The sequence below is a fragment of the Cavia porcellus genome, unplaced genomic scaffold, assembly GCF_034190915.1.
Source record: "Cavia porcellus strain 051 isolate PalLab524CR breed Dunkin Hartley unplaced genomic scaffold, mCavPor4.1 scaffold_6, whole genome shotgun sequence".
Taxonomy (NCBI): domain Eukaryota; kingdom Metazoa; phylum Chordata; class Mammalia; order Rodentia; family Caviidae; genus Cavia; species Cavia porcellus.
The window spans coordinates 28,325,335-28,350,724 of NW_026947489.1; the positions used below are offsets into that span (position 1 = coordinate 28,325,335).

Here is a 25,390-nt window from a genome sequence, read left to right on the forward strand (position 1 = left end):
TTTTTCCTCATTTATTTCAAGCCTTCTCTAAACATCTTTCTCTGTTACTCTTGTGGGATTCCCCCTCCCCCCATAGTTTTATTCTAGACTATCTGTTAAAACCAGTGATCACAGTCCTTACACTGTAATGAAAGTGTTAATGTTTAGGTAGCATTTTTGTACACCTCTTTGTTATGGTGATTTTTTTTTTTTTTTAGATCACACTGGCAGTATTTCTAAGAAAAAATAATTTAAACTACTATGTTCTTAAACAAACTACTATAGTAAAAGTCTAGGATAGATTTGGTGTTACTGTTGCACCCTAAACCTTGTAAGGTGAAATCATAGTTATAATGTTGCAGGATAGTTGGTTAAATATTGTTTAGTCTGTTTTGATGTTAACTTGAGGCTAGAAAAACAGACTTAAAACATGAGTATATAGGACACATTTTGTAGGCTGATGCCTTTTAATTCTATTTGTGTCTGTTTACTGGGATTGAATATAATATATATTTCTTAGTGCAAGTTCAAGGAGAATTTACAGTTTCACATTGACAAATAATAGTTAATATTATTTGTATTATTCTTGGTCCTCGAATCTGGAGCCACCAGGTTATTAGACTTTTTCTGGGTAATTCTTAATTTTGAAGGGAGTGATCCATTTCTATGGTAAAAATCAAACATAATATAAGAATAGTTGAGCAATTTTTGTGTTTCTAATTGCTTGTAAATTTACTTTCATTTATTAGAACAGCATTTGATAAAGATGTGACCTAAGAACCCTTAGTTTATATATGAAGAAACTGATACTGTATAAAAATATGGTCACTAGGACTTTTTAAAACTTTTATCCTTTTAGATTTTTTGCTTTAATTTCAAAAGCTTATTACATACATGGTGCTTTAATTAGGGGCAGTTACCAAACTCAGATCATTGTTGCAGCTCATATTCAGTTTTTGTTTTAAGTCTCCAGTGTGAATATTGTAACCTCAGAGAGTATGGCCCTATCAGAGGCCTAAGAGCTGTGTCACTTGCTTTCCTAGAAGAAACTAGGATGTAAGACACGGTTTGGGGAGAGTTGACTTGGCAGGTGTGTGATCAGTTTAAATTTGTTTTTAACTGACTTCTAGGAATTACAGATCAAATTTTGCTGTCTAAATCCTTACTACTCAAAATGTGGTCTTAGAAAAAATAGCATTAGCCACATGCACAAGCTAGTTAGAAATGCTTAACTGAGGACTCCACTGATTCTCCTTAACCAAAATCCCAGGTAATGACATCTGATGATTTGCTGGGAACTGTTTTCACAGGTGGGATTTTGTCTCTTAGGGGACTTTAGCAAAGGAAGGTGTTTAGAGTTCCATTTCTGATCTCTAGGAAGGGTGTTGCTGGCATCTATGTACTATTGGTAAACTACTGCCAGATAGCCTACAATGCACAGAAACAGTGCCTCCTCCAACCATCCTGTCCTAAATGTTAGTAGTGCTACAGTTGATAAGCTTAGGACAGGGGTTTTCAAGATTTTAAACCCAAGGGTTCACCTTGGGAGACTACTAAAAGATAGCTGTTCTTCAGAATTTGATTAGAACAGAAGAGCTGGAGTGAGGCCCGAGACTCCGTTTCTAACAAGTTGAGCTTTAGGAATCACACTGAAACCCATGTGCTACAACTTTTAAAATGTAAGCTTCAGGCAGTTAATTTAGTTGGGATATAATGGTAATACTGAAGCTTTTATGCATTGGCTGGTTAGAGTATATCAGTATTGCTAAGTGGGAACAATAGAACTTACACAAAAGCCATTTCATAGTTTAGGAAAATGAGGGCTAGACTGGGAATAAGTCCCCCAAACCAATTTATTTCCTAAATGGTAGGCCTCTTCCAATCTGACAACAACTCACGAGTACTTCAGCATCACGTTGATTGCTTGAGGCCTGGCTAAAGATTCAAGATCTGTCCCCTTTGGAAGCCCGCCAACTCGAGTAGAGCCCTAGATGGAGCCAGCCTCGCTGCCAGCGAGGCCAGTAAACAGATTACTTGAGGACACTCCTTGCCGCCAGTGAGGACAAGGCGGAAGGGAGGGGCTTCGCAGGCGGAAGGGGCGGGCCTAACCTGGCCGGAAGTGCTTCTTTGAAGATGGATGTGTTGCGGAAGCTGCTGTAGCAGAGTTCCCGGTGGATATCGGTTTACCTTATCCTTCACCCTGGTTCTTACCACGAGCCCGACCCATTTTGGGGCGAGGAAACAGCGGTGACCCTCAGCATCGCTATGCACGACGCTTTCGAGCCGGTTCCGATCCTAGAGAAGCTTCCTTTGCAGATCGACTGCCTGGCTGCTTGGGGTGAGCCGAGGGTCCTGGGGTCGAGGTCGGGTCTGCTCGAGAGCGGCCTGGACCTTTCGCAAGGCTGGAGAAGTGGACCAGCGTCTGGCTGTATGGACCCCGGTCAAATGATATCCGAGAGCGGTCCTGGACGAGGGACCCGGTGATGATTGTGGGAGCTGTTCGGGCGATCCCTTGAGGACCCAGACTTTTAGGGACCTACTACCCGCTCTGTGCAGTCAGAGGTTGAAGTCTGTACTCTTTTGGGCCCATTTCGAATCCCAAAAAGTCATCTGTGTAGAGGGGCAAAGTGGTGGGCAGGCATTCTGCCAGGCGCTTGTACTTGTCAAATGGTGGTATTTTCTAGGTGAAAGGCGGTTTATTGAGGATAAAGCAAATTAACACCATCTGCTTTTTTCCCCCATAGTGTGCCCTCGTAATTAACTTTTTCTTGCTGTAAATAGCTAATATCGGTAATCTCCTAATGCAACCAATTGTTTGTCTTATATTCAAATTGCCTAACTGTAGGTGGAAGAGCATCATACCAGAGTGCTGTCTGATAACCCATATAACCTTGTATAATCCTTTTGGGATTGACTAGTGCAGAAAGCAGAGTCAGGTATCTCTGTGTGTTCTGGAGTACAAAATGAAGATTTCAGGGATCTAAGCAAACCTTGGCTGTCAGCCACAAACATTGTGCACCTGCCTGTAGGTAGTTGTGTCCAATAACAGTCCCCAGAAATCAGAAATAATTTCAGTCATTCCTGTTAATGTCCAGGACTTGGAAATCAAGGGCTATAAAAAGATGGCTTAGAACCCTTATCACATTTTATTCTGTTATGGAATCTTTGAATCCATAACAGGAACCCCATGGAATTTTAGTGGCTGGGATCCTATGCTTCATCCACTGATGGTGACCTCTCATGCTTACAGTTCTTCATAGCCCCTTGAGTAGGATTCCTTCACTGTAAATCTTCATGTTTGTTTGGTCATTTGTTTGTTTAGACAGGGTGTTACTATACAGTTCAGGCTGACCTTGAACTCACTTTGTATCTGAGGCTGACCTTGAACACCCAGCAAGCAGTCCTCCTGCCTCAGCTTCTCAGAGTGCTGAAATTACAGGCTTGCACTACCACACCCAGCTAAATCTTCAAGTTAGTGTGTGCCCTCCTCCACTAGCAGCCCTGGGCTGCTCTAAAAATTGTCCCTCCACAGGAAGCTGTGGTCCTTTGGATTAGGGGGAGAATTTTATTTTGTCTGCATGCCTCAAGAAAACCTCCATTTCATTGAGGAAAAGTTAATAGAGGAAAGTGAAAAATAAATTAGCAAAATGAAAGACCTGAGACTGCATGGAAGGATTCATTTCTCTGTTGCTGCCTCAAATGTATATTAGAAAAAAAAATGTATACTAGGTGCCTGCGTGGACCATTGTCTGCCAGGGACAGGAAGGAATGCAGAGATGAGTAAGAAACTGGGCCTTGAGTGCAGTAAGTCAGACTTGGAAAGACTGAATGTTTTCCTCATATGTGCAACCTAAAATAGATGACAAAAAAATAAAGGAGGGACTATTACTAGACAAGAGAAAGTAAAGGAAAGAGGAGAAGGACTGTGAGGGCAGATAAGAGAGGTCCTGACTATGATCACTGTGCACACTGAACCTTTGTCCAAATATGAAACTAGGGAGGAAATTGGGGCAAGTGGAGCAGTTGGTGGGAAGTGATTAAAATATTTTAAGTACTAAATGAAACCCGTCAGCCTATATTACTAGTATGCACTAATAAGTGTGTGTGTGTGGGGGGGGGAACAGTGCGTGTGCTGCTAAAACACAGTGGAGAATAAAAACACATGAAGAAATTATGTTAAAAGATAAATGATACTAGAGACATATGCTGCCTATTAATGCAGTGTGCAGGATGGGTACCCAGCTCAGTCCAAGATACGTGCGTCTAAAACAGATGCATTTAGCTGCTTATCACATTTAGTTTGTCAGAATCTTTGACCCTGGTCTCCTGTGGGACCATGTATCTGTCTTGCTAACACCACTTTGTCACATTTAGAGATTCCTCATACCTATGCTTTTTTAAAGGAATACAATTTTGGACTGATAGGTAGCTTTTGGCTTACCTTTGTCACTCACCAAACAGGAGTAATGCCTTTACTGGGTTGCTGTGGTGAGTAGTGGGCTACAAGAGGCGATGTACTTCCTCCTGCCTCAAAACTATTAATTTTCAAGACTTGAGCAGCAAAAATTATTGCAATTTCTAGTCATCACCGCCTCGTATCTGCGTTCATCCATGAATCTACTGGAGTCATACCAAGGGCCAAAATTTGAGCTGGAAGGTCTTGGTGACAACATAATCCATGTCTTGGGAAATGGAAATGAGGAAGACTGGTGGTTTCTGCCTCAAGTTCTGAGTTACTTTTCTGGCTTTTTCATTTGAATGTGTGGCAGTATGGCCAAACCCATTCAAAACTTGCCTGTCTTCCTGTACCCCACATCTCACCAGATGGAGTCTCCGTACCTCTTTGCCTAAAGCCAAAACCTTGGACTTATTCTTGATTTCTTTTATTCTCTTTTATAATCTACCCAGTCCATCAGTAAGTTTTGCATGCTCTGCTTTCAGAACAAATCTAGACTACTCTTGAGGAAAGCACCATCATTTCTGAATTACTGAGTAGTTTTGTCACCCTGTGTTTGCCTTTGTGTCATTTTCAGATTTTTTTAATTTACATGGAGTAAACCTTTGAAAACTTAGATCATAACTGTTCTGCTCAAAATCTTCTAGTTGTCATCACAGCTAGAATGATTTCCAAAGTCCTTAACTATGGCAACAGTCAGCATTCTCAAGCTGTGGCTACTTCCCTCACTTAGTCTCATGTGGACTTACCCCTTACTCCATTTTAGTACCAGTCACAGTGTTCCTGGTCCCTCGAACAGACAGAACACCTGGTCCTTCAGGGCCTTTGCACTTGCTGGGATCACTCCTTGTTGGCTACTGCAATGCCACTTAAACAGCAAACTCTTTCCTAAATACACTGTAAAGAGAATGTCATGTCCACCAGTACAATATTCGCTTACTCTTGTCTTTATGGTGGATAACCACTCGGGTAATTTTATATACTTATTACCATCACTTTCCACATTGAAAAATCAATTCCTTCATAGCAGGTACTTGGTTTTGTACATTGCTGTCTCTCCAGTACCTTAAACAGTTTGTGACCCAATGAATGTCTGTTAAATATTCATTTAATCAATGAATAATGATATTAATATTTATTATTGATATTAACTTTCATTTATTGAGTACTGATCTATATTTATGAATATATAGTCATATTTACTTAATGTTTCCCAAAGAAACAATGGAAGGACCAAAAATTATTATATCAATTATTAAACCAAAAATTATTAAATCTTATCTGTGGCAAAAGGGAGAGATAAAGCTTGAATGTTAAATGATCAAAACTAGACTTCTTATAGTTTGGGCTTTATTAAAAAACAAAGTTAGGGGTTAGAAGTATAGCTCAATGGTATAGTATTTACCTAGCGTGTGCAAAACACTGGGCCCAACCCCTAGTACCACACACATACCCACATAATGTATGTATGAGTATATTTAAAAATGCAGCTTCTGTCGCCCCAGAATCATTGACTCAGAATCTCTGGATGCAGGGCTCGGGAATTTGCTTTTTTTTTCCACCCAGGAGTTGAACTTGGGGCCTTCATACTGAGCCTTCCTGCATCCCTCAGCTCTTCTTTTTTCCTCTCTCCTCCCCTCCTGCTATAGATAAGATTTAATAATTTTCTGTTTGTCCTTCCATTGTTTCTTAGGAAAATGTAAGTAAATATGAATGTATTTTTATGAATATAGATTAGTACTCAATAAATGAAAGTTATTAATCTCTTTAATAAATATTAATATCTTTTCTTATTTCTGTGGTAGTGGAGATTAAGAACAGGACCTCATGCATGTGAGGCAAATACTCTACTGCTTGCTTCATCATTAGTTCTCTCTCTTTTTTGGGGGCGGGTACTGCGGATTGAACTCATGACCTAGTGCTTATCAGGCAAATGTTTATGTTACTGAGCTAAATCCCTAGCCTCTTATTTTTTTTTTTATTTGTTTTTTTGGTCCTGGAAATCGAACTCACGACCTTGCGCTTGCCAGGTAGGCACTTTGCTTATGAGCTAAATCCCTGGCTCTATTTTTTATTTTGAGATAGAATCTTGCTAAGTTGCCCAGACAGGACTTGAACTTGTGATCATCCTAGTTCAGCCTCCTAAGTACTATACAAGAATTTGCATTTCTAATTTAAAGTGTGGAAGATTCTGACACAGCTAGTCAGAGGCATGTGCTTTGCCTGTTTAACTACCTTATTCACTGCTTGTTCCCTGTTCCCTGTTCCCTAGTTCCGTGTTGTGGCCAGCACTGGGCCAGCAGTGAAGTTGTTTATTACATGAAGGTGGGCTATACTACATTGTTGAATGGAGCTTCATTAGGGTAATTATAAGCAAAAGCATCCAGCTATATTTCCCAGGAGGGACCAAGTTCAACCTGGAGGCCCATTATTAGGCCATTACAGGTTGTCTAGGACTGGCTGGCTGATTTGTTTGTGTACATCCTGTTTATATCATGTGTCCCACTTTCTGACATGCAGAATTGGGTCTCAGAGTTCTTTGCCCTTCACACAGCTGGATGACCCACTGCTTATCATAATGAGTTTGGAATGAGGAATTAGTATGTGTGTAGTGTCTTTACTATTTAAAAAAAAGGAGTTTAAATACTTTGCATATATGATAAATATATTTTTCCTCATAAATACATGAAAGTTAAAGTTTTTTTAATTTCAGTAAATGTAATCTGATTTTCTTTTATGGCCAGTTGAACAGACATTTAATAAGATTTATTTATTGATAAATAAGCATTTCGGTGAAAATGGGAAATAGACTTGAATGTCATGTGAGGAGTTTATCAGAGAATTGTTATTTGGCACAAGAGGGTATTGGATCACGCTACCAATAGATAATATTTATTGAGCATGCTTTGTTTTGCAGGAAATGCAAAGCACATGCCATTTGTTACTTCACTAACCCTCACAACCATACTATGAAATAAGTTTTTATCTTTTGTTTTACAGTACTGGGATCCTTTGCACTAAGCTACATCATTAGCTGGTACTTTTCTGTTTTGAGACAGGATCTTGCTAAGTTGCAAAGTTGGCCCATGCTGGGCCAAATTTAGATCCTCTGTCTCAGGCTTCCGGAGTGGTGGGGTTCAGGTGTGCACCACCATGCCAGGCTGTTTTTTTCCCTTTTATTTCTCTTGGGTTAGTGGTAGGCCCAGGAATAGAATTGTTGAGTTAAAGGGTTACTCTGTTTAAACTTTTGGAGAACTATCAGACTGTTTTCCAAAGCAACATACCATTTTACATTCCTGTTAACAATATATGTTTCTAATTTCTTCACATTGTTGTCAGCACTTAGCTAGACCATCCTTGAGATTGTTAAATTCTGTAAGATTAGTATACTTTCTTTAGTGATGTCTAACAAAAAAAAAAGATTAGTATACTGTGGCACTTATTTCCCCTGATATAAAAATTATTAAAACTTAAAAAGATTCTTCTTGGCTGTTATTTCTGAGTTTCATGTTTATGCTATCCATACTATGACTTTATAAATGTCCATCATATTCTTTTTAGCTGCACTAAAATATATACACTTACTAAAATAAAAAATATCTTTTACCCCTGCTTAGTACTGGAGTTGAACCCAGGACCTTTGCATTGAACTACATCCTTAATTCTTAATTTGTTTTTTTTTTTAATTCGAGACAGGGACTCGCAAAATTATGTTGCCCAGTCTGGGTTCCAGTTTGTGATCTTCCTCAGTTCTTAGGTGCTGGAATTACGGGTGTGTGCCAACTGCACCCAGCAAAAATGTATCTTAATAAGAAATAAATATAATAAATGCTGAGCTCTTGTCAAAGAAAGAAAAAAAGATACTGACTGAGATTCTTTTTTTTTTGTTCATTTTTTTGAGAAAGGATCTCACTGTGTAGCTCAGAATGCCTTCTACTATGTGGCGTTAATCTCTTGGTGATCTTCCTGCCTCAGCTTCCTGAGTGCTAGAATTACAGGCATGTGCTACCATGCCCAGCTGCTCAGATATTTCTTGAATATAAGTATTTCTTAGCTTTTCAAGACATCTGCTATCAAAGGCAGCTCATTTTCTTGACTAGTTGATTATCATAAGACCCAGGTAAACAAGTAGTTTTATTAAAGCTTGCAAAGTTGACCTTTCTCTTGGTACTTTTACCTTGCAGAAGAATGGCTTCTTGTTGGAACCAAACAAGGACATCTTCTTCTCTATAGGATTCGGAAGGATGTTGGTAAGTGACAAACTTCCAGAACCAAGAAAGAAATGGGAAGAAATGACTTACTAGAAAAAAAAGTTTTGCTAGGTGACTACTATACAATTGTGAGATCAGTGATTCCTGGATCATTAAAGAGTGGCTGGGGATCGGAGGGAGCACTGTTAGAAATGGTAAGAAATGTGAGACTCTTTATGATTTTAATCCCTAACCTTTACCCTCATGTGGAGGTAGGATTAGATATTCCTCCCTCTTTGCGTCTCGTAAACTCACTTCTAGCAATATAAAACATTACAGGTGGGAATAAGAGTCCTGTGTAAAGTGTGTGTGTTGTAGGAGGGTGAAAATTTCAGAACTATTGATTTTAGAAGATGTTGTGAACTTGTCATGGGCAAACTCTGAAGAGAGGACCTGGCTTTGTGTTTAGTTTTACTTCTCTCTGTCCTCATGACTGTGGGCAGGTCCTTTCCAGTGTCAGGTTTCTGTTCTGTAATCTGTCTTGTCTGTTTCTGTAAGCTGTTGGGAACAGATAAAATAATAGGCATGAGGCACTTGAAAACTAATGTCTAATCAAATGACTTTTTCAGTAATAGAGAATAATAACTGAAATATTTGAAATTTGTTCTGCCAAAGAATTTGTGGCAATCCTGCTTTAGCTGCGTGTAGAGCACATACTTGTAATCTTACTGCTGTTGGGAGGCTGAGGCAGAGACTTACAAGTTTGAGACAAGCCTCAAATACAACAAGACCTAGTTTTTGTTTTGTTTTGTTTTAAATGAGACAGGGTCTCACTATGTAGTCCAGGCTGGCCTTGAATTTGTGGCAATCTTCTTGCATCAGTTTACCAAATGCTGAGATTTAGACATATACTACGACCCAGTCCTTTAAGGAAAAAGAATATCCTTTACTGGAGAAAAACAGTCTCACTCCCTTTTCCTAATTCTGTGCTCCTTTATAAACAGATGATGTTTGGATATTATACTTACACCCATAATCTACAGAAATTTGTTGTCAGTGTCAAGTAGATTGAACCAAATTGTTATTATTCAATCATAATAAGACTTACAAAAATAGCAGTTTCATAGCTTTCAGCCTAAGATCTGTTTCCATAGTAAATAAGGTAAGAGTGGAAATAGTGAAGATAATGAGATTCATTATAACGCCCATTCTCGTTGACTTTTATCTACTTTTGAAGACCTGCAATGTCTCCAATGGTTTGGCTTTGTCGGTTTTGTTCTTTACTGTTTTGTTCAATTGTATTATAACTAATGGTATAGGCAATTCTATTAGAGATAGCGGGAGGCATTATGGTAACCATTGTTGATCACCTTGTATTATGTTTTCACATTATCTATTATGTCCACCCTTTTGACTTGACCGATTCTGTTCTGTTATGTCACATTTGGTTTTACTCTCTTCCAAAAAAGTAATAAGAACTGTGAGAGCAATGAAACCCAAAATGTGTAATAGTCATTGTACAAAAGAGAGGAAAAGAAAGTGCTCTAAACTATATAACTGCATGTATATTTAAGTGTATAAGATAGAATATGATATCACAGAGTTTTATCGGATCATTGAACAGAACTGTTTGCAGTATCATTGATGGAATGTCCACTTTACAAGCTTTAATTTTGTGACTTGAACAATTATTTCTAAGATGACAATATGTAATCCATTAACTAGTGATTTCCTACTGTTCATTTTTTTTCTGCAAATCTGTATAACTTGTACCCTTTCTCTGCTTTTTTTTTCTTTTCTCCTTAAATAAAATCTAAAAAAAAAAAAAAAAAAAAGAGTGGAAATAGAGGCTTGGAACAGGGGTTATGTAACATGGAGAAGAAAAAGCACCAGAGGCAGGAGGGAGAGCAGAAGGCAGGTTCTGCTTAGAGAAATAAGCAAAACTACAAAAGAAAATGGAGAATTTACTTTTGTTTCTGCCTGTCAACGTTACTTTAAATCAGACTTATTTGCAAAAGGTTCACATGGGCTTTGTGGCTCCTAAGAGCCCTATTGTGACTGCCGCTGTAGAATGAGCTAAACCATAAACCATTTGTAAAGGAAAAGCATGGCTGTGTTCCAATAAAACTTTATTTACAAAAACACACAGGGGGCTCAGTTTGGCACATGGGCAGTACTTTGCTGATGCTTGCTTTAAATTTTTATTTCTCAGAGTCAGATTATTTACATTTCTTGACATATTCCTGGTCAGTAATTTTAAAACTAAGTGAAAGGGCCTGGAGATGTAGTTCAATGGCACAAGTTTCATTCTCAGCTCAGAAAAAAAAAAATTTGTCTTGATTTTATTCAGTGTCAACTGTTTTGTGTGTGTGTTGTTTGTTTTGCTGTATATTGACCTCAGATATAGATGATGAGAACTGGAAGCCAAACCATGATTGCTTCTTGGCCTTTGGCTAAGATCAAGTTTAGAAAACTAAACTATAAAAGTGAGTCTTTTTGCTGGGCATGGTGGGACATTCCTTTAATCCCAGTGCTCAGGAGGCTGAGGCAGGAGGATCATTGCAAGATTGAGACCATCCTGGGCTACAAAGTGAGCTCAAGGTCACCCCGAACTGTGTAGTGAGACCCTGTCTCAAAAAGAAAAAAAAAGTGAACTTTCAATGCAATGTATACTCTAATGATGTTAGTGTTCACCTGACTTCAGACCCTGGTCTGAAGGGTGGACCATTTCATGCCTGTGCAGGTCTCCATGTGGCCTTTGACAAATTCCTTTGTTTTCTTGGGCCTCAGTTTTTCCATAGATAACTCGAATAACACCACTAACCTCTCTATGGCACTTAAGAAATCCAAATATAATTTAAAACTTTGAGAAGCTTCCCTTCTCCCTATATCTGTAGAGAACAGTCTTACACCTGCCTCTGAGCTGAATGGGGCAAAAATAGATGTGGGCCTCTTTGAGTTAGTCTTGAGACAGTTTGGTTTCTAGGTTTGATATATTAAAATCTAAACTGTCTTTCCAAAGAGAAAGGAGGTATTACAGTGTCAGGAAAAGTCACAGGTTAGAGGACCTGTATTCTGACCTGATTTATACCAAATGAATGTCTTTAGGTTTCGTTCTACTGTGGCCTGGACAGATGGGTTAGATTAGGATAACTCCTTGTTTATTTCCACATTATTGTCACTTTACAGCAGCACTTCTCAAGATGTCATCTCTACACCCTCTTGTAATCCCAGTGCTTGGGAGGCTGAGGCAGGAGGATTCGAAGTTCAAGGCCAACCTAGGGCTGCATAGTGAGTTCAAGGCCGGCCTGGACTACATAGTAAAACCCTGGCTCAAACATCAGTCTAACCAAAAAACAAGAGTTGAGTGTGGTGTCACACACACATCAGAGGCTGAGGTGGAGGATGCTGTAAGTTCAAGGCCAACCTGAACTGGACAGAGAGACCTTATCTCAAGCAAGACAAAGCAAAATAAAACAAAACAACCCAAAAAGGAATGTTCTTGGTAAAACAGTAAATCCTCATAATTCAGTTATCTAGTATTTTCCAGGTGATCAGTGTTTGAAATTTCTAAGGCATGAGTACGAGTCTTGGGTTTTACTGTACCAAGAGTATAAAAAGCACCTGGACAGGTTTGAAACTGATTCTTTTATTATTATTATTATTACTTAAAGAAAGACAAAACAAAATAGAAAATGGGCAGAAATGGTACATACTTTCAAAGAAAAGAAATAAACAGTAATAAATCACTAGTTGATGTATACATATTGTCCCCCCATAAATAGTGGTTCAAGATACAAAGTGGAACATATAAATGGGAATTCAACCAGGGAGACAGCAAACAGTTCTGTTCAAGTATCCAATAAAAACTAATATGGCTATCAGTCCTATACACTTAGACATGTACGCATTTATCCATATCTTCATTTATGTTGAGACCTAACAAAACTTATTAGATTAAAATCCTTCTGAACAAAGATTAATAATATTGCTGGATTTCACATCATAACACTCTGGAATCACTGCAGTGCCCCTTTCTTTCCTTCAAAGTATTTGTTCATTTCATCATGTGTCATAAGATCAGTTCTCACAAACTGTTTATAGGTTTTATGCAAGCATGAGTCTTAACATGTATTTCTATCCTTTCTATATTAGAGGGAGAAACAGAACAAAGCAGGACAGAACTAAACATATTCCTATAGACACATAAAGCTAAAAAGATATATAAAAAGGCTGTATAAGGAGTTCTACCATGGTCACTGTGCTATTTCTTGTTACCGTCAACAGAATTAGCTATATCGTCAGATAAAGTATAATTGAACATATCAGTATGTAACAGAATTAACAAAAATACAACTTTATAGATAGTGTAGAGCTACAAAAACAGTAATCAAATCAGAATGGATATCATGGTGAATCATTGTCATTTTCAGTATAGTTGTCTGTACTCCTCAACTTGATACCAGCAACCTAACAGTTTTAATAAAATCTGTCAATAATAAGCAATCAAACAAGTCAGATCTAACTAAGATCAGTCATGATATAACAGTATAAGTCATACAGGGATCCTGATTGAGTTAATAGGAAATTAAAGATGACCACTGTGCTATGTCCTGATATCTTCAGGACAGCTGTCTGTGCCCTCAGATACAGTGCTTGTATACAAACTAGGACGGAACAAGTTCCAACCAAGCAGAGTGGTGCAAGTAATAAGGGTTTTAATTCCTGATACACTATTAGCTATATCTTCTGCTGTTTCTTTTCTTTTTTTTGAAAACTATTCCTCCCCTTTACTCCCCCAGAATGAACTGTGTATTTTAGGGTCTCCCCAACACTCATGGTTTTATACTGCGGGGGGCAACCTGCTATTTACCTAAGTGTTTCTGAATTTTCTCACTCCTGGGCTGGATTTCTAGTTATATTTCTTCATTTATTAAAGCCTGTCTGTTCAACCTATCCATAAATACTGGTCCAGTTACCCCTATTACTCTCTGGTTCCCTATCACATCGAGTTCCGTTTTCTCATATTTGATTTTGGTCCATATAACCTTCTTCAGGCTAATTATATTTCCTATAAAGAGCCTCTCAGTGGACCCAACCTCTTGATCTACTCTGCCTGTGATTCTCTCTTTTTTCCCATAAGTTAGTGTATCTAGGCCATCAATATTAAAAATTATATCCAACCTTCTTTGCCTCATTTCTGTTGTGCTCTTTTTCTGTCATTAGTTGTCTGTCTTCTTCATTTCACTTTCTGCTTCATTCATTGTGGCTTCTCTGCCACTGTTTCTGGAACCCTGGTACTTTTCTCTCTCTTTAGAATGACCTGCAGTATTCTCTGTAGAGTTGGATTGGTGGTTGCGAATTCCCCCAGTTCCTCTTTATCTTGGAAGCACCTTGTTTCTCCGTTAATTTCTAGGGACAGTTGTGCAGGATATATCACTCTTGTCTTACAAGGCTTGGATTATTTCACTCCACGCTCTTCTAGATTTGATGATTTGTGCCGAGAAGTCTGCTGTAATTCTGTTGGGTGTTCCCTTGTAAGTGATCTGTTTCTTGTTTTTGACAGCTTTTAATATTCTGTTCTTATGTTGGGTTTCTGGGATCTTGATTATTATATGCCTGGGTGTAGTTCTGATTGTAGGTGACTGGAGTTCTGTATGCCTCATTCATCTGAGCATCTTTTCCTTTTCCTATGTTTGGGAAGTTTTCCTTAATTATTTCTGTAAATAGCCTTTGCAGTTCCTTTGTTTGTACCCCAGCTTCTTCATTCACATTCTTCTTAAGTTATTCACATTCTTTATTCTTAAGTCTCTTGCCATCTTCTAGCCTTTGTATTGTCACTGCTTGTTTCCTTGTTATTTTTAAGAAGTTTTTCCTTTCATGTCCCCACATTACAAATCTGTCCTCCAGTTTAGATACTCTATCCATAGTTTCTTTCAAGTTGTTATGCCAGCTTTCAATAGAATTTTTAGTTTCCTGGTAATCTCTTTGAACCTGCTTCATGTATTCTGTGTTTTCTCTATTTTCTCCATCAAACAATTCTCCCCTTTTTTTTTGTTCTTCCGTTCTACCACCTGTTTTTTTCTTGGGAGGTGCTTAGCATTTCTTTATTCTATTTATATCTTGCTTTACTTGGTTAAATACTTCACTTTTGAACTCGTCTATGAGGTCCCGAAGATATCACTCTATGTCTATTGGAGCCATGCCTGATATTGCATGTTTTCTGTTCTCATTCTCCTTTGCATTTACTTTTCCTGGATCAGTGTTCTCAGGATTGGGGACTAAAAACCCTTTCTTGTTGCCTCCTCTTCTCATATTTTTGTTCCCTCCACATAGGCATATTTTGGAGGCCCAGTTTAACTTTCTTTGTTGGTTTTAGTTTGTCTGAAGCGTGCTGACTAGGTGATCCCACCCACTGCAGTATACTAGAAGGTACAGACCCAGGCAGCCTATGATGCCGCTCCAGGTCAACCTACTGAAGGCTTCACTGTGTTAGGGTGCACTGCCAGTTACAGGGACTTGGTTTGGGCTTGCCTGTTGGACCTCAGTTCGTGGTGTCACCCAGGTCAAACACTCCCTACCAATCCCGCTTGAGAGGGGAATATGTGACTGAAGTCACTGCAGCACCCTGTTCCGGCCAATCTGCCCAGTCCCAGAATGTCCTCTGTTAGAGCTTCTTTGTCTATGGAAGGGTCTTTATTTCTCTCACTTACCATAGGTTAATACAGGGTTCCCTGCCAGCTCTGCTCTCAGTTGGGTTCACCGATTCCCCCTCTCAGAGTGTTCACATCTCCAGTGAGTTGAAACTGGCAGGCTATCCCGGCTGTACCAATTCAGGTGTGGCAGCAGCAGTGGATTCAATCCGCAAGTTCAAGCTGTGACACCGAGACTTTAGCTGCTCCAATTGTAGCACTGGGACTGCATTTCCAATTGGTTTCTCTCAGCTTAGTTCATTCCTGGGTTGACAGGGTATATTCCCTTTGCTTGGGACTCCTCACACCACACCATTCCTAGAATCTAAGCTGGCTATCATAGAGAGCCTCTGTAGCTACTGTTATCTATCCACCATCTTTTCTCGATCCCCTGAAATTAATTCTACAAAGAAACTCCATATGCCAAATTTTTTAATGGTATCAAAGAAGATTCATAATTATCTGAAAAATCTATTAAAATAGTTCTTTCTTTTTTTCAACTGTATATTCATATGAGGAAAGATTTTTGTCATATCACCTAAAACTACATATCAGAACATACTAAGTACAGGAATGTGGGTATAGCTTGGTTGTATAGTACTTGCCTAGCATTTGTAAAACCTTAGGTTTGATCTCTAGCACTATAAACATTAAAAAAAAAAGAACAGATTAAATGCAGAAGTAGCAGGGCTGATTGGCACCTGCCTTTAATCCCAGCACTGGAGAGGCTGAGGCAGGAGGATCACCATGAGTTCAAGGCCAGCCTGTACTACATAGCAATACCCTGCCTCAAAAAGTAAGTAAATGAATGCAGAATTAGATATAAAAGTCCAACTGTTTTCTATTATGCCAGAAATTTATAAAGTGGTTTACAAAAATGCAAAACAGTACTTTTTTTATTTTTATTTTTTGGTAAAAACTTCCCTTTCACGAAACAATGTTATTTATGCCAGTTTGTAATGAATTTATTGCGGTTATTTTTAATTAATAATTAAGTATACATTTTAAATATAATGATAAATTTATAGGTATATATTTTAAATATTTCTCTAATTTTGAGGCCAGAGATTTAGCTTAGCAGTTCAAATGCTTGCTGGGTAAGTGCAAGGTCATGAGTTTGATCCTCAGTACAAAAAAAAAAAAAAAAAAAAATATATATATATATATATATATATATATATACTCACATACATACATACACACATATACATAAAATGTAGGAATTTGTAGTTAACCCATATGAAAATTCTCAGTAATTTTTAAGGTTAATTATTAAGGGACTCTGATACCAAAAAGTTGACAATCTCTGACCTAGAGAATTCTTAAAAAAAGAATTGTTAAGTATAATAATAGGGCCCTTTACAAATATAGAACATTTCCACAAACAGAATTATTGTTGATAGAATACCTTGTTTGCCACTGTAGGGCCTGTCTTTATTATCTCTCATGCTGAGGGACTCACAGAAGGAAGTCTGGCCAGAGAAGAAGTCATGTGGCAGCCTCAGTCTCCACCAGCTTCCTGCGCCAGCATGTGGCAAGCTGTGGGGAAGGAGGCCCAACTGTGGCGGTTTCTTCCAGCAAGTTGGAGGAGGATAGCAAGCTATGGGGCAGCACCAAGTTTATTTCCAGGCTCAGCTTGCAATGGCTGCTTCCTAAGTGCTTGATCCTCCAGATCCCTTAAAGATGAACCAGGAATAATAATCTACTTTTGGGGGGTTGTGGAGGCTACAGAAAAAAGTGTAATTTTTCAAACCCACAACCTGTTATCTATTGTTGATTAATGATAGCTGCTGTTATTACAATAATTACTGTTATTTGATGTCTTGCTGACTTGTGAGACTGAATATTTTAGTCATCCTCAGCAAAGCTGAATTCACCTGATTTTTGTGGTTTATAACTTTCTTCCCCTTTTTTGCAACAATGCCAGTAGATGTAGCATCACCTGAAAGCAGCAGTAAGTGTAGATCACTAAATGGTCTAGCTCTGGAGGTGGCATTAAGTGTTTGCTCTGTCCTTGGGATCTAGGACTAGGGCAGCTGCTGGGAATTTGTTGGTTTAGATGTCCGTGTGCTTTGAGCTGGTTTTCCTTGCTTGGGTTCTTATATTTGACTTTTTTACATTCTTTCTTGTGATATACTTGGCCAAGGTACTTGGGTAAGATCTTCAGACTTAGCGTCAGCCAACTTTTGTGATCCTTTCTACTGATACCAAAGGTACATGAAACCTTCTGTCCTAAACTTGGAGTTGAAAGCAACTTACTGTGCTTAGTAAAGACTGCCGGCAAATCTCTTGACTTTAGTCTTGTAGGAATTTTTGAAGATTTGTGTATAAGTAGTATTTTTGTTGTGATTGCCTTTATATACATCCCTGAATTTAGAGATTTGCATATCTGCTTCTTTTTCATAGGTTGTAACAGATTCGAAGTAACTCTAGAGAAATCCAATAAGAACTTCTCCAAAAAGATTCAGCAGGTAAGGAGTGATGATGGGTGCTACAAGCATATTTGACTTTATGACACTCTGCTGTATTAGTCTGCCTTTCATTACTATAATGAAATAACTGATACAGGCTAGTATATAAAGGAAAGAGATTCATTTAGCTCACATTATGGAGGTTCAAGGACCTGAAACCAGCATCAACCCTTCTCTGATGAGGCTTCCTTGCAGGAGCACACAGATGAGGGAGAGATCCTGTCTCCAAATGGGCAGCTAGAGAGTATTTTTTTGTAACAAGCCTCGTGAGTCTAATGTAAGGGTTCCATAAGAATTGTGTTAGTCACTTCTGAGGGTCCGTTTCCAACAATCTAGCACCTCCTCCAAGCCTGATCTCTTAATATCACCACACTGAAGACCGAGGTTTCAGCACATGACCAACACCTGATATAATCAAATCATACCTAAGCTAGAACTTTGATGTTACTTTTAACTCTTTGACTCCTCTGTTCTCTGCCCACATATCATGTACCTAAATCCTCTTTCATAACAGAAATTGTGGTTACACAAAAATGAGTCAGACTCCTGTAACTGGTTAGGTTCTTTAGTCCCTTCTTAGCGCTGTTGTTAAGTGAACATTTGCTAAACCTTGTCTACAATGTTTAATTTTGTCTAATTTGCTCTTTTCTAGATCCATGTGGTTTCCCAGTTTAAGATTCTGGTCAGCTTGTTAGGTAAGAAAAGGGGTTGCATTTGTATTTTAGGTGCTAAACGTCAAAAACTGATGATGTTAATTTGATGTTGATTAACTTTAAAATGAATTGATATGTTCCAAAGCAGATATAGCCTATGGGTAATAAAGACAGCATCTGCCATAAACAGGAACTCTGTTTTGCAAGGATCCTTGTTTCATTCATTCAGTAATCAATCAAGTACTGTGTTTATTGAAAAGTGCTGTGTCCAACACTAAACTAGACATTGGCAATAATAGGTTTAATGAGGTACTGTAGAATATGAGAACTGAAATAACAGAAAGTAATAGTAATATAAAGCCCCTCAAATTCAAAGACCCAACCCAAAACTGGGCATCTGAAATGAATATGCATTTCAAATGCAAATAAATAAATACATGAAAAAATGTTCAACATCATTGGTTATTTGAGAAATGCAAAATAAAACAACACCGAGATTCCATCTCACCCCAGAAAGAATGGCTGTCATAAAAAAAAAAAAAAAATGATCCAATGACAAATGTTGTTGGAGCTATAGGGAAAAAGGAGCCCTTCTCCACTGTTGGTGGGAGTGTAAACTGGTGCAACCACTGTGGAAATCAGTATGGAGATGCCTCAAAAACCTAGGATTGCTGGGGATTTAGTTGAGTGGCTTAAGTGCCTGCCTGGCAAGCACAAGGTCCTGAGTTCAGTCCCTGGTACCAAAAAAATAAAAATAAAAAAAACACCCTAGGATTGCAGGTCCCATTTGACTCAGCTATTCCCTTCTGGATATTTTTCCAGAAGAATTGAAAACATTATACTACAGTGATATATGTGCACTATTTACAGCATCATAATTTATAATAACTAAATCTTAGAAACAACACAAATGCCTATTAACCGAGGAATGGATAAAAAAAGATGTGGTATTTTTATACAGTGGAGTACTATTCAGCCATAAAGAAAGATGAACTCAAGGTTTTTATAGGTAAATAGATTCAACTAGAGACCATACTCAAATGTGAAATAAATCATACTTGTATGTGTAAGTGTTGTATTTTCTCCCTAGTATAAGAAACTGAAAGAGTAAATAAGATCTCAAAGGTACAATAGATGTGAAAGGGAAAGAAAGTACTCATAAGGAAGAACTGGGATAGGAGAAAGGAGAAAACAAGAAAGAGGGGGGGAAATACACACACACACACACACACACACACGATAGCAAGACAGTTGTATTAGTCATTGTATTACTTCATTGAAAGGAACTTACGTTGTTTGATCAATTTGTTTGCCTGTATCTGATAATCTGGGCAGCTATTTATTTTATTTTAAAGAGGGTAAAATTAAACATAACAAAACAGAATGAAACAGAAAGAAAACAATTTAAGAAACACAGATTTCAAAGCAGGACCACCGGAGATCTTCACTGTCTATCGTATTGTCTCTTGTTTTCTTCCAAATAGTTGTCCATATCTTCACACACAGTGACTTCATACTGAACAAAATAGTACTAAACTGATCAGAACAGGATGATAAAGGCATTTTAGGTCTTCAAGACCAGACAATAGGGAAGTCAACAATGTCTGCCATAGTGTCTCTCATTCTCTTCAAAATAGCTGTCCATATCTTTATGTATGTTGAAATTAAAAGAAAACAGACTAATATCACTTTGGACATAGGGTAATAGTATTGCTAGATTTTATAGCATGACACTACAGAATTAGCACTGGGTATCTTGGTGTCTCTGAGTATCTGTTTATTACATCATGCATTATATAATCTATTCTCATAAACTGTTTAAAAGTTCTACACATGCATGAATCTGTACATGTATACCTATCCTTTCTGTATTAGAGGGAAAAACAAATCAAAACAAGACAACAAAACAAATTCCTAGAAAAACATGCAATGAAAAAGACATAAAACCACAACACTAGGAGATCTACAGTAGTTACTATGATGTCTCTTGTTGTTTTTAATAGAATTGTCTATATCATCAGACATAACATAATTGAACATAGCACTACATAGCAATATTAATAAAAACACAACATTGGAGACATTATAGGACTTCAAAAGCAATTAATAATCAAACTAGAGTGGGTTTGATCCTATTGCATCTTGTCGTCTTCAGAGTAGTTGCCTCTACTCTTAGACTTGATACTATCAAGCATACCAAATTTGAATAGTCAGTCAAGACAAAACAGTGATCTAATAAACCAGATTCAAGTAAGATCAGTCATAGTAAGACTGTGTAAGTAATACAGGACTTCAGGTTAAGTTAATAGGAAGTTAAGGATAGTTACCGTAGTGTATCCTCTTATTTTTGGGATAGCTTCTGTGCCCTCAAATCTAGTACTGACTGAATTTAGACAAACTGAAACAGAATAAAATCAAACTGAACAGAGTGATAAGACTAATGTGGCTTTTAAATACTGATATACTATTAACAATGTCCTCTGCCTTCTTTTTTAGGCAGTTCCTCCCTTTTGCCTTTCTCAGGGTGCTTTGTACATTTTGGGCCCCTTTAGTTTTTAGATTAGGGGGACAACCTGCTATCTACCTAAGTGGTTCTGAATGTTTTTTACCCCTGAGCTTGATCTTGAGCTGTATTCCTTTACTCTACTAAAGCCTCAAGGTTTTCCTTCCTTATAGCTGAGTAGTTTTCCATTGCACAAAAGTGTCATGACTTTCCAACCTGTCTTTAGCTGCTGGATGAGCTGTCCGTATTTCTCTCTGGTTCCCTGTCACATAGAGCATTGTTTTCTCATCTTTGACTTTTGGTTCATTAATCCTCTTTCAGGTAGATTATATTTCCTATTCAGAGCATCTCTATAGACCCTATTTCCTGATCTACTCTGCCTGTGTTTCTTTTTGTTAGTGTATCATGGCCATCTGTGTTAGAGAATATAGCCAGTCTTTTCTGCCTCATCTCTGCTATGCTATTTTTCTACCATTGGTTGTCTACTTTTCTCCTTCGTTCCATTGTCTGCCCTGTTCATTAAGGCCTCTCTGCCACTGTTGCTGGAATCCTGATGATTTTTTTTTCTCTCTCTGGAATATCCTTCAGTATTTTTTATAGGGTTGGATTGGTGGTCATGAACTCCCACAGTTCCTCTTTGTCATGGAAACATCTTGTTTCTCCATTAGTTTTCCTTTTCCTATGCTTGGGAAGTTTTCCTTAATTATTTCTGTGAATAGCCTTTGTATTTCTTTGTGTTTACTCCTTCTTCGCTCACGTTTTTATTCTTAAGTTACAGATCTTCTTGTCGTCTTCTAGACTTTGTATTGTTACTTCCTGGTTTCTTGTTATTTTTAAGAGATCTTTCCTTTCACGATCACACATTGTAAATCTACAAGTTTTGAAAGTCTAACTTTAGGAGATTGGAAAATGGCGGCGAGCTAGGGGATCGAGCGAAGAATCTCTCCAGAGAATTCAAACTCAAAGATAAAAAAAGACAGCATGGAGAGGACCAGACAAATCGATAGCGATTCTTATTAACCAAGACAGTACAACTGGAGGATTTAAAGTCGTGCTGAGACTGGAGGCTACAAATCCCGCGCCCTTAAATCAACAAACAGACTCGTGGACCCAGCACGAAAAGCTGAGTTGCTTTTGGAGACCGCGGGAAACTGAGACCCAGATCGAGACTCCAAGTAGCAGCCAGTTCTGCACCGCTGCACCAGAGCGGATGTACAAAGCTCTGGCGATTCAAATCTAAACGGTGCACAGAAATCTGACCGGTCAGCGCTGAGCCGCGAGTGGGGGAAAAGTGGACAGCTTGGTGTGCGGCGGTCCCGGAACGAGGACTTGCACCGGACTCTGGTGAGTACAGAAAACCCCGCCGCTGCTGGGTTTGACCAGAGAACAGCTGGCCCGCCACCACGGGGAAATCAATAACACAGAATCTGGTGCAGACATATTAGCCTGGCGGCAGAAATCGCAGCTTGGTAACATCACCAGGTACCCCTGTAGGGAGGGCTGGTGGAAGACATCTTGAGTCCTGGCAGAGCCTGATTACTTGTTGGCTTCAGCTCCACACAGAGAACTTAGTGGGAGCCATCTTTGTTTTGGGCAGATCTGCTTTTCTGGTGCACCTATCACAGAGAGGTTTGGAAGAGAACGGCTGGGACCTGGGCAGAATCCTGTGCCATTACTCAGCTGCTTCTGATTCAAAGAGAACTGGCAGGAGCTTCTGGGGCTAAACCAAGCCTCTGCTTGGGGCCCAATAAGCAGATACAAAATAGTCACAACTCAGTGACAACCAGAAAGTACAGCCTAATTTATGAACTAACTGACACAGAGGCTAGAGACTAGACTGTACCGCCCCTACATCCCAGCCTACCCCAGATAACAGCAAATTGGGGAGGACAGCAAAAACTCAAGCCAGCACGCTTCTGAAAGGCCCTAAGCAATTCGGAGAGGGCCAGAGAACTCCAGGACAGTCTGAAAGAAACCAGAAACATGACAAGAGATAAAAATAAAAAAAAACCTCCAGCTGTTCAACAGGAGAAATTAAACCCAAGAGAACTAAACACTGAAGAGAACAAGCACAGTAACCATCCTCTACTCGACACTGCATCAGCCGAAATTAAAAAGTACTTACATGATCTCATAGAGGAATTTAAAGATGTACTCCTGCTCCAAGTGAGGCAAGATATAAAGAGATTAATTAAAGAAATGACAAGCCCCGCCCAAGAGAACACAGATGGAAGAACTGAGGAAATCAGAAAAGAAAGAGAAGCATCTGAAGAAGAATTTAAGCATAACTTAGAAAACATGAAACAGATCCAAAGAGAATATCAGGAAACTCAGAACTCCATTGAATATTGGCAAAATGCCTTGACAGAAACTAAAGACAACCTTCTGAAACTTGAAGAGAGATTTAGGGCTTATGAACGTGAAAGAAAAAGCCTCTTAAAAATAACAAGGAACCAGAAAGAAGCAATTCTAAAACTGGAAGATGATAAAAAGATACATAACCTAAGAATAAAGAATGTGAGTGAGGAAGCAGGAACATCCAAAAATGAAATACAAAAAATATTCACAGAGATATTAAAGCAAAATTTCCCACGTATAGCAAAAAGAAATGATATCCAGATAAAAGAAGCATACAGAACGCCAGCTACCTACAACCAAAACAGATCTATGCCTAGGCATATAATAATCGAGATCCCAGAAATCCACCAAAAAAACAGAATAATAAAAGCAGCCAGAGAAAGGATGCAGGTTACCTATAACGGGAAATCTATCAAAATAACAGCAGACTTATCAACACAAACTCTTAAGTCAAGAAGGGAGTGGGGAGAAATATTCCAAGTCCTGAAGGAAAAAAATATGCAACCTAAGTTCATATATCCGTCAAAACTCTCTAAAAATTAATGAAGAAATAAGATACTTTCAAGACAAGGAGGAACTGTGGGAGTTCGTGGCCACCAATCCAACCCTACGGAGAGCGCTGAAGGACATTACAGAGAAAGAGAGGAAGAGATATCAGGATTACAGCTACAGTGGCAGAGAAGCCTCAGTGAACGGGGCAGACCATGGAATGAGGGAATAAGGTGGACAAATTATAGCAGAAAAGTGGAGTAGCAGACATGAGGCAGAGACGGTAAGCTAGTCTTTAGTAGAGACAGCTCTGAAACTATATTAAAAAAAAAAAAAAAAAAAGCAGAGGTCATTGCTAATGGTGTATAACGATTTAAAAGACACAGTAGTCCTAGTGACATATTTAGATTGAATTAAATTTGTTCTGGTCTGTCCACTCATATCAGATTTGAGGACACAGACCTCTAGAACCAAAAATAGCAGGTTATACCACGGCAACTATCCTTACTTTCCTATTGACTTAGGCTGAAATTCTGTATTACTTACATTGTCTTACTATGACTGATCTTAATTGTATCTGAATCATAAGACTATTGGTTGGCCTTGACTGATCCTATTTGAAATCGGTATGCGTGTTAGAATCAACCCTAAAAGTAGAGGAAACTACTCTGAGCATGACAAGATGTAAAGGATATCCATACTGGTATGAATCAGTAACAGCTCTCAAATACTACAATGCAGTCAAAGATAAGTTTTTATAAAAATAGGTGATAGTATGTTTAACTATAATAAGCCAGTGTTGTCGACAAATCTATTGAAAATAACAAGAGAAAACATAGTAGCTACGGAAGATCATTTATATTATAGTTTTATAAGTCCTATCCATTGCATGTTTATCTAGGAAATTGTTTCGTTGTCTTGTTATGACTTGGTTTTCCCTATAATACAGAGAGGATAGGAACAAATACTCTGAGAAAGAGACCTGAAAAACCCGAGGCTTATTTTGTAGCATTATAATATAAATTCTAGCAATCTATTGCTTGCTGATTAAAATGACTCTGGACTGGTTTCTTCAGCTCAACTTCAGCATATGCAGAGATGGGGACGGTTATCACAAAGAGAATGAGAGATGCGATGGTAGTTGGTATTGTCTTCCCTAATTTGGAACTTGAGGACCTAAAAAGACTCCATCATCCTGTAATGATTTGATTAGTTCTATAATATGCAATAAGTATAGAAAGTGGGTGAAGTTAGGGACAACTATTTGTAAGAAGCTAGAGACAGTTAGATAAGGTAGATCTCCAGTGGACTTGCTTTGAAATCTGTATTTCTTTAAATTGTTTTTTATTTTTTTTTTAAAATGTTCTGTTCTGTTTTGATATGGTTAACCTTATCCTCTTAGAGATGTAAAACAAATAGGTGGGACTGATAATCATATTACGGAGCTTTTGTTCGGCCATAGAGCAGAATGGTTTGTAGGGTCATTTTTTTTTGAATGTCATTCTATATACTTTAATTCTATAACCTGAACAGCCATTTCGAAGATGACAATTTGTAACTTATCAACTGGCAATTTCTTACCTTTTGTTTGTCTGTAAT

At 38.3% G+C, this 25,390-nt stretch overlaps 1 protein-coding gene across 2 annotated transcripts in view; it reads left to right on the plus strand.

The window, feature by feature from the left end:
• The first annotated feature begins 2,080 nt into the window (after positions 1–2,080).
• The window catches only part of Vps39 (VPS39 subunit of HOPS complex), a 52,531-nt gene continuing 29,221 nt past the window's right edge, over positions 2,081–25,390 (plus strand). Inside the window, exons 1-4 of one of the 2 annotated variants that reach the window (XM_063250197.1) lie at positions 2,081–2,317; positions 8,620–8,685; positions 17,724–17,788; positions 18,441–18,483. In XM_063250197.1, coding sequence (XP_063106267.1) covers positions 2,245–2,317; positions 8,620–8,685; positions 17,724–17,788; positions 18,441–18,483 — 247 coding nt within the window. In that variant the 5' untranslated portion in view covers positions 2,081–2,244. The remainder of the gene's footprint in view (positions 2,318–8,619; positions 8,686–17,723; positions 17,789–18,440; positions 18,484–25,390) is intronic. The other variant, XM_003475713.5, reaches the window with a different exon arrangement.